The 10,506-nt window shown below is 35.9% G+C and overlaps 1 protein-coding gene across 1 annotated transcript; it reads left to right on the plus strand.

The window, feature by feature from the left end:
* LOC143458802 (N-acetyllactosaminide beta-1,6-N-acetylglucosaminyl-transferase-like) lies at positions 1-3,298 on the plus strand. The gene is made up of 4 exons (XM_076955673.1): positions 1-370; positions 462-586; positions 2,274-2,599; positions 2,896-3,298. Exons 1-4 carry the CDS (start codon positions 32-34, stop codon positions 3,066-3,068), a joined length of 963 nt encoding a protein of 320 aa, XP_076811788.1. The 5' UTR covers positions 1-31; the 3' UTR covers positions 3,069-3,298.
* Positions 3,299-10,506: the final 7,208 nt, after the last annotated feature.

Here is a 10,506-nt window from a genome sequence, read left to right on the forward strand (position 1 = left end):
TAATCACGTGATTGATAAGTATGACTTTGAAATGGATTTCAAGTACATAACGAAAGAAGAACGAGACTTTCCAATCGCTTACTCCATACTCGCCCATCAAAATGCTCATCAACTTATGCTGCTCCTGAGCGCTATTTATGCTCCTCAAAATGTCTATTGCATTCACATCGATCTCAAGTCAACATCCATGTTCGAAGCAGTCAAGGAAATTGCTTCGTGTTTTTCCAACGTTTTCCTCGCAACCAAACGAGAGGACGTCGTTTACGCCGGTTTCAGCCGGTTACAAGCGGATATAAATTGCATGGAAGATTTGGTCAATATTCCTGTTGGCATCAACAATTGGACATATTTAATTAATTTATGCGGACAGGTATTACTTGTATGGTCATCAGTCTAATCCTGTGTAACAATTTTTGTTGCTTTATTAAAGTTTTCGCTAAACTTCTTAACATGCCAACCAGGATTATCCTCTTCAAACCAACCTTGAAGCCGTGAAAATGCTGACGGAGCTCAACGGTCGTAACATAATCGCTGGAACTGACCAACTTACTTGGGTGACTGTGCAAAGAACAAAATGGATTTACAGGTAAACTGCAAAATTTGTTCTGCATTAGGCACTTCTTACCAAGGGCCTGTCTAGCATCTACCTATGGATGAAATAAATTTCTTTTTTGGGCAAAAAGCTGACCGAGCGTGATGCCATGATTAATCGATGTAGAATTGAAATCATTCTAAATACAGCCCCGGTGCCTGTTTACGAAATCCCATTTCCTGTTGGTAATTTTTATCACAACCTTTATCCTCGGACTGGGAAAAGTCTTTGCCCGACTTAAACTCGATGATGATTCCTCATCACCCGAGCTCCAAACTCGAACCGAACTTGTTTTAGTGTATAGAAGTTTCGATTGTGACATACATTGATTTCATTTCTGCTTTTATTTTAATTTTGATTTTCATTATATGATACCCAATTTTCAACAGAACAACTGAATAGAATCTAGCAACCTTCATTCATGCGTGGCCCAATGATGTTACATCGGTTGCTCCAGAGTTTTTAGTCGGCCTTTTTGGGTCAATGTCGGGTTCGTGCCAGGTTCAGGTCGGGTTTGGGCTTAAGCTTGCAAAAAAAAATTCGGACCAGATTCGGGCCGGAATTTATACTCACACTCTGCCACGTTTGCGCTGTAATTTCACTTTCTTTTCACAAATGTGCATGCGCGCAGAGTGCTAAAACCACTGGCAAGGAGCAAAGCGCAACTTACAAAAGGATAACATCAAAAGATGATTTTAAATCATTCAATAAATTTAACTCTCCGGCTTAAATCGGGCTTCAAAAAAATCTTCGAACTCGGACTGAGCTCGGGTTTGTATTTTCAGGTTCGAGCCGAGTTTAGTTTAAAATTTTAAGGCTAGTTTACAACTCCAGGTAGCTCAACAGGGATTCGAGCCCTGGTCGCATTATTTGGTGCCAGACGCTCTAACCGTTCCGCCACTGAGCCAACAAATTTGATCAATTTTGGTCATTTGAATGGACCGTATCAGCTGCTGTAATCAGACATCTAAAAGCCTAAATATAACAATTAAAGTTGGAGTTGCAGTTTGTTTGAAGACATGCTTATGTTAAGCAAATTCTTTCAAGTCCAGGATATCCCGCTTTAACGGCTAGTCAACTATAGACAACATTTGCTCTTTTAAACTTTTAATAACAATCAATCTCTTAACTCGGGCATGTGTAGAATAAAAACAACGGTATTCTCATCATTGTAAGTAAAAACAGCCTTTACTTTGATATTCAAAACGTTACTGGAATAGAGCGTAACTAGAGCGAATTCCGATCACCGACGCGCAGTCAACCATAATTAGGAGCGAGACAAGAAATTGCGAGCAGCGTAACCTGCCTCGGGAAGTAGATGTATAGGGGAGAACGTAAAACGTGTAAGGTTTGTGTATCTAAAACTTGCTAAAAAGCAATAAAAAGAATCACAGGTGGCTCAAAACACTGATACTCAAAGTCACACATCCTGAGTGAAAGACCTCTAAGTACATAATCTAAAAACAGATCTAAAACAAATCAATAGTGCAGTGTTCAACTAATACTATTGTATGTCGTATTATAATAACCGATACTAATACTATAAACTAATAGTGCTAAACTAATAATAAACCTATCGGCGTTGGTATTATACAACAAATTATAAAACGTGAAATTTCATGATACTTATACGCTATAGAGCTGCACTTACTACGTTTTGCAATTACAATATATGTGACAGAGTGGAAAATTACACAAACGAAGACGGAAAACAGGAAAGAAAAATGTTTCAGACCAAAGAGTTAAAATCTCCTCCTCCTTTCAACATGACCATACTGAAGAATTTAGCTTACAACGTCTACACTCGCCGATTCCTTCGCTGGGTGATTTTTGAAAGCGAAAAAGCGAAAGCGCTCCTGGAATGGTCGCGAGACACGTTGACACCGGATGAGCATTACTGGCTGATGCTGGATGCTCTGGAAGAAGCTCCGGGAAGAAGAGGACGAATAAGTTGGTCCTCTCCAGCAAAATATGTAAAGTGGAAATCTCTTAAGAATGATTGCTCAGGTTTGTCAAAAGAATTCTTTTTAAATATTGCAATTAAATTATAGAAAATTAAGATACATAGAATTATAAAGTTTTGGAAAAGAACTATTGGTTTCGTGTTTATACGCTAATAGCTGATTTATGATAGTAACGAATATTATGATTGATAATATAGTTAGAAATTTTCGTGTCGTGTGTTAATCTATATATAGTACAAATTTACTGCTTACACTCATCAGTTTTTTACATGTAGCCTATTCTTATTAAAAAAAAAACTCTGAAATTATTGGATTTTTATTTGTAACATTCTTCAATAGGTTACTGGCGACACTCCAGCTGCGTTTTTGGCGCAGGAGACGTGAACCAGCTTATCCGTAGTAGGTCGCTATTTGCCAACAAGTTTGATGTGAAACATGACTCGCTTCCGATCACGTGTTTGCGGGAACATTTGGAAAAGAAGAAACGAAAAGAAAGAGTCGAGATCCAATGACCATCGTTGTAACATCATGATAAAATAACACACACTTTCATTCCCTTGCCACAAACGCAGAGGCCTCAAACGGCTTTTATGCAATTCTAAAACTTGCCCATATTTGGACATTTATTGCGCCTTAAAACGATGTTTTTCGTCAGAACAAGGTGATTTAAATATTATTATTATCATTGTTTGCCACTTTCTAAAATTATAATAAAATTGGTTGTTCTGCTGCATATATTTTAACAAGGCTTCGATGTATACAATATCGATAAATAATATCGTTGATTTGCATTGTGCAAGTTATTTACTATAATTCTGTTATTTCTATACGTTCTAAACTCAGTGCTAAATACACACTGTGTCATGTTTTGTTGCTTATTGCAATAAAGAAAAATTAAGATTTATATGTATTTCAAAAGTCGGTACTTTGTTGCATTAAATGCGATTAAGGTAAGCTCATATTTTATTCTGTTAACTACAGCACAGTGCCATGTTTCGGTAAGCGCATATCCTCCTTAAAGTATACACTAATTAGAAATGGACTTATCAGTTATCACACATACACAGTCAATTTATACAGGCTAGTCAAAGATTTGTAAAGAAGTATTTGAAGTAAATAAGATTTCTAGAATCCACATGCTTGACTTTTTTAACCATTTATCGAAATAGTTTTCTGCATGTCTATGAATTACCATGACTTATAAATACGATCCAGTCTAAACTAATCTATAAACGCAACATTTCAAGCAGACATCGTTTCTTGTGCTAGTTGGCTCTGAAGAAAATTTTTCCCTAAGAACAAGCCATGCTTCAGATATATCCATTCTACTTCACTATGAATGGCTTGATATATTCTCGATTTATTTTTCTTTCCAATCCTGTTGGACTTAACTGATGAATCGCAGCTGGGAAGACCAATCAACTGCGAGTACCAAATGTTCCGTAGAGCCATCGAAATCTTATAGTTTTTTAATTTTTTTGAAATTTCTTAGTTTTAAGTAGTAATTTCAACTGCATTCTAAAAAATTAACAAACACTAGTTCAACTACATTATGTTCTTGCAAAATTTTCCAGACCATTGCCTAAGTTTTAGATAAAGTTTAATAAATGTTACATTATTTTTCAATTAAATTTCTCCCCCTTATGTGTTTACGTTACTCACAATAGAATACCTTTTGTGTTGCGTTGATTGCCTCAGTTTCTGGCGATTCTCTCCTTTAGTTTCGTAAAAAACGTTTTCACTGCACTTAAATAGTTATTTTTATTTGTAATCACTTTATTTGTGTCGTATTGTTTTACATATTACAGACATTACCATCATGTTCTGGTCTTAAAGATATTTCCTTGCGCAGACATATAAAATACAGCTAAGGCCGCTATTGCTGTTTACTGGTATGTTTGTCTAATGTCTATACCTGAATAAGCTTTGCAAGGTTTATCAAGGCCGGTATTGCGAAAGTTATAAAACAATCGTAAAGTTTATCATATACAAATTAATCGTAACTGATCTGTTTTACCTGTTGCAAGCGGAAGCAGGGACCGAAATTTCCAGAAGTAAATAGAAATCATATACACTGAAAATATATGAGACGACTCAAGTTCACATTTGTTTTAACAAACTGTGTAAACTAAATCGTTTCTGAAATTTTTGGATTTGAACTTTTTTTAACGACGTGTAAGTTGCATCACACACTAATGTCAGAATTAACGTTCTCTGTTTTAACAGCAGTTACACAGATACACTTTTTGACCTGTAACATCGATTACAACGTTGTCAAATTTAACAGTTAAATGAATCGTTTGAATTTCAACTTCGCATTATCGCGATTTTCCAGGAATGCTTGAGATACAAATAAACAAGAGAAAAATTTGTTCATTGCTCAAAGAACTATTAGAAGAACATACATATGGGATAGATATTAATGTTTAACTACTGTTTCTAATCAACACTGTACCAATGATACTTACGTCACAGGACGCTTTGCAATGTTGCTGACACGATATCACCGCTTTGTAAAACAAATATGGACAACAACCGACAAAACTCTGGTTTCACCTCCGTCCAAAACGCTACATACCACGTGGATGAGTTTATAAACTCATGATCAAACGTTGCGAGATACAAGGAATGTGTCATTTGGATTGAACGAATGCTTGATGAATAAAATAGGGTTCGTCCTATTTGTAACGGTAACAGTAATAATTTACCAATATGATAAAATACTTTGCAATAAGATAATGTTTTACCGTGAGAGTTTTCAGATGTGCTGGAAATGTTTTTAAAACGTGTTTATGATTATCTAAGATGTTTCACACTGACAAAGTTATTATTCTCAAGACCATAGTATAAGGCCTATCATCCGTGAACAAAAAAACTACTTGTGATATTCATCATTTGCATCGTTCACATCATCGCGGATTTGTGGGTTAATTTCGTGGTTGTGTTTTCTTATATTGTAACCAAGATTTTCTTTAGCCAGGAAACTTCTCGCTCTTACGGCTAGTCAATTAGCCCACCTATGCTGTTCTAACTTTTATTAGCATTCCATTTTTTAACTCCTGCGTGTGCAGAATAAAAGCAAAAGTATTTGCATCCCCTCCATAAAAACAATCGTCTTTCTTATATCAAACCAAAACGTAGCATGACCAATAAAAATTCTTGTCCACCAAACCACAGCGTAATCAATTATAATTAGGGTGTGAGATTGGAAAATGCGGGCAGCGTAACATGCCTGGGGTGGAGTTGTGGGTAAAGGCGTAAACCGTGTACGTGTGTAGAAAACTTATTGAAAACAATAAAAGGAGTCACAAATAACATATTGATAAATTACTAATACTAAACACGCAGTCGCACATTGTGTACAAGAATGGCAGCAACAATACGAGCAGAATACATCTTAATATACATCTAAAAACACATCGTTGAATACATCTAACTATACACTTAAAAACATACCAAAGCACATTGCTACTTTAACAAGCTTGTCAGCATGGTTAATACACAAAGATTGACCAAACATGAAATTTGGTGACAACATTTGGCTATATCTTGTGAGACTTTGAACTAAATCCCATTTAAAATGCATTGCTGTAGTTTTTTGTTATTTCTACAAATTGTTTCGCGACATAAATCTGTAGAATTCCCCTCGATTCCGCGCAACCCTACGTACTAATACAACATTGTAAGAATATAATTCAAAATTGCTTTGGATTATGACGTCATTTTGACATGATTTTGTAATTTCGGTTTGCGTCTGACGTAGTTGATCGGCAAATACTGTCAGACACAGACATTCAGGTTACACGAAATGCCGCGCCCACTAGCGTGGTCAAATCCCCGCCGCAAGGTGGCGGTAGCGCGTCTGGGAAATCCTGCTGGAATTCTTTGACGATCACGGTCGTGTTATACTCGTCCCTACCAGCCCTACTTTGCCTGCTATGCTGTGTGGGTTACCGCGCCAATTGACTTCAGCAATATGCATTAGGAGTAAAAAGACGATCAAAAACAGACACACAAATCAGACCAGAAACGCAACAAAGGTACAAACAGAAGCATAAAAAAGGGGGAACGGAAAGCGCGGTTTCAAACCGGGGTTCTACTTCAGCCGTGACAAAACAAAATGATCGCAGAAGATAGCACAAAACATATCGGTTCTAATCAACAATATAATTAACGCGTCTCGCTCGCGGTGCCTTTAAAGAGAGTTTGCCCGACAGACACATGAGATAATAAAAATATATTAGCAAGCGCGGGGGAGTAATCTGACGGCTAGAACTTTACAAGTGAATTAAAGAGTCCATTGGGTCATGCTCCCCTCACAAACCTAATTTTGGGACCCATAGACTTTTTCACGACTTTTTCTGTTTTTGTTCATTGCATTTTATTGCCGGCTATTACTTATTGGCAATCTCTTACAGTAGGAAAACATATTTAATAACATTTGAATTAATTGACGTTTCGAAATTTTACAACATAAGTTTCCGACTATTTTTCAGATAAATACTGCAATACATTTCATTTAAAGTGGTTTTTTAGGCATAAAAAACAAAACATTTGCGCTCCGCGTTTTTCGGGCGGGGTGGACGAGCGCGGGAAGAAAGAGAACTCCACTATAATTTGTACCTTTGGCGTTCACTCTTCATGTTTACCTGACGAGCTGTGACGCAAAGTGCCTCGGACCCCGGGGACTAAAAATCCTTTATTTTTGGTACATATATTTATTATGCATTAAGTGAGAGTAGGAACAAATGCATAATTACTTCACCGCTCAAAGATTATTCGATGAATATTCACGTAGGATAGTAATTAATATTTAACTACTGTTTCTTATCAACGCCGTGCCAACGGTTCATACGCCACAGGACGCTTTTCGATGTCAACAACGCGATATCACCGCATTGTAAGACAAGGACGAAACCCTGGTTTCACCTCCGTCCAAAATATCTCACACACACGTGGGTGAGATTATAAGCCTATGATCTTACCTGAGGAATATGAAACAGGAGAAGTTTTTTTTTTAATTTCCAGCAAACAACCAAAACGTGTTAAAAATATTAGTCAATTCTGTAGTCTGGAGGAAATGTTTTGGAAACTGTGAGCAAGACCAGATTAAAGTTAAAGGCTCGACAATGGTGACATTTGATCTGCAGTTATGAGAAGAATGTAATTACGCTTTGTCACGTTGTTATATCATTACAAGACAATAATTTAATGTGTGTAAATTTGCCAGGGCAAAGCATCGTTGACCTTAATTCATTGAACAAAATTCCTAACCTTGTCCGTTTTTTAATTATTCCATTCTAAACTGTTAGTATGTAGGTGACGTCATTTGTATTGATGTGACGTCAAAGTTTTTTTTATTTCAGTTTTTGCTTTAATAAATAAACAATTATGGACCGCACTTTTCCGGAAACAAACGGTCTATTTTGGTTAAAAACAATTGACTCTTTCCGAGTTACGGCCGCTATTGTGGGGCAAGATTTTTTTCGTCGCCTATGTTTAACAATGGAAATTGTCGACTCAGTTTGATTCTGTTTGAAATTACAAGCGTTCTGGGCATCGGATTGTAAAGATTTCGCTCAGGTGAGTAGCGTATAGATTTCATATACAATAAGAAAAAGCATGTTGGAAAATGTTGCTTAGTTTTTATTTTACAACGTTTAGAATCTTACGCACCGGACTTGTCCCATACGACGTCACGACTCGTGTTCAACGTAGGATGCGACGTAAAATGCGTAAAATTGTGCGTGGTATCTGCTGCGCGTTACAAATTAATTCTTAATTTCCAGTTCATGATGCGCTGTAGATACGAACTGAATTGCTATGTTTTCCATTATTACAGACGGTTACATCATTAAAGATGCTATAGATGTTATAGATGTTATAGAATATAGATGTTATAAATGTTATAGATGTTATAGATGTTATAGATGTTATAGATGTTATAGATGTTATAGATGCTATAGATGTTAGAGATGTTATAGATTTTATAGATGTTATAGATGTTATAGATGTTATATATGTTATACATGTTATAGAGTATAGAGTGGGCGATCAAAGAAATCTGATCACTCAAAAATAGGCTTCTGTAACTAAGAAAGGGGTGTCCGCCATTTGCTTGATAACACGATATTCGAAACGTTTTTGCCATCATGTTCTGGTCTTAAAGATATTTCCTTGCGCAAACATATAAATTACAGCTAAGGCCGCTATTGCTGTTTACTGGCATGTTTGTCTAATGTCTGCCTGAATAAGCTTTGCAAGGTTTATCACGGCCGGTACTGCGAAAGTTATAAAACAATCGTAAAGTTAATCGCATACAAATTAATCGTATCTTATAATATTATCATTAAGCGATTTCAACATTAATATTTTCGATATTTTGAGCTGCGTAAAACTTTTTGTTTCAAACATTAACATATTAATAAACATATTAATAAGCATAATAACAAAAACTTATCAATAAGTTAAAAGATCAAGTAGAATATTTAAAAAACAATGTCACAGTAGCCTAATGCAAATGTTTTCTTCAAATGCTAAATCCCAAGTAACATAAGAATTAGTTCAATGTTCAAATCTTAAAGACAAAACAATCAAGCACTATAAGTACCACACAAAGGCAAAGGCAAGAGTTGATTGTACAGTATTATTAATAACTAACTAAGTTATATGTAATCTTAACGGCAAAAAAAACAGTGTACAGATTGTCTGGCGATATAACAGATGTGACGTCACTGTACTCTGCAAAAAAGACAAACAAACTAAAACCCCTTTTTTACCTTTGTCGAAAACACAGTGATACTTTGGCGGAAGCTGTAATCTTGTGTCAAAGTGAGAGAAATACTTGAGTTTAAATCAATGCTTAAGTTGATCGGCAGTGCAAGACGTCACAGGCAGTTTAATTCAGAAATTTAACAAAATACAGCAAGTTATAACTGGTAATATTAATCTACAGCTAGATTTAGATAAATACAAAATATTAAAATTGACGTTTTAAGTCGTGTGCACGAAAAGCAGTTTCATCTTAACAAAAAACCGACCATAGTATTTGAGTTAGCATTTTAAGCGTACTCAGAGTGTGTTCATTTCACCGCTAGGTCATAAAACGAAATAAATTATCCAGCGACAATCGCTAAACGCATTGATCATGGAAATACTACATCAGGTTGTTCCACGCGCTCCTACATCCGGCGTGAACTTGTCTTGCGAGTTGCGAATTATTTCAAGATCGTTTTAATCATCTCAAATATTTTATAACTTGCCAGTCGTTAGTTGTCGCTCTAAATTTCAGGAAAACATGACTCGCCGTTTTGCTCCTAGTTTTAACAGGTACCAGTAGTTACACAGACACACTTTTTGACCTGTAACATCGATCATAACGTTGTCAAGTTTAACATTTAAATGAATCGTTTGAATTTCAATTTTGCAATATCGCGATTTTCCAGGAATGCTTGAGATACAAATAAACAAGAGAAAAATTTGTTCATCGCTCAAAGAACTATTAGAAGAACATACATATGGGATAGATATTAATGTTTAACTACTGTTTCTAATCAACACTGTACCAATGATACTTACGTCACAGGACGCTTTGCAATGTTGCTGACACGATATCACCGCTTTGTTAAACAAATATGGACGACAACCAACGAAACTGTGGTTTCACCTCCGTCCAAAATGCTACATACCACGTGGATGAGGTTATAAACCCATGATCAAACGTTGCGAGATACAAGGAATGTGTCATTTGGATTGGACGAATACTTGATACAATAAAATAGGGTTCTTCTGATTTGTAACGGTAACAGTAATAATTTACCAATATGATAAAATACTTTGCAATATGATAATGTTTTACCGTGAGAGTTTTCCAGATGTGCTGGAATTGTTTTTAAACCGTGGTTAGAATCATCTACAGTCTTAAGCGTCAAACTATGTGTTAGGAAAAAT

This window comes from Clavelina lepadiformis, chromosome 5 (assembly GCF_947623445.1).
Source record: "Clavelina lepadiformis chromosome 5, kaClaLepa1.1, whole genome shotgun sequence".
Taxonomy (NCBI): Eukaryota; Metazoa; Chordata; class Ascidiacea; order Aplousobranchia; family Clavelinidae; genus Clavelina; species Clavelina lepadiformis.

Excerpts from the sequence above, each read along its gene's own strand:
- LOC143458802 (XM_076955673.1), top strand. The coding sequence starts at position 32 with ATGGATTTCAAGTACATAACGAAAGAAGAACGAGACTTTCCAATCGCT. Across the intron at positions 371-461 it reads TAATTAATTTATGCGGACAG|GATTATCCTCTTCAAACCAA; the intron begins GTATTACTTGTA and ends CATGCCAACCAG. Across the intron at positions 587-2,273 it reads AGAACAAAATGGATTTACAG|AGTGGAAAATTACACAAACG; the intron begins GTAAACTGCAAA and ends TATATGTGACAG.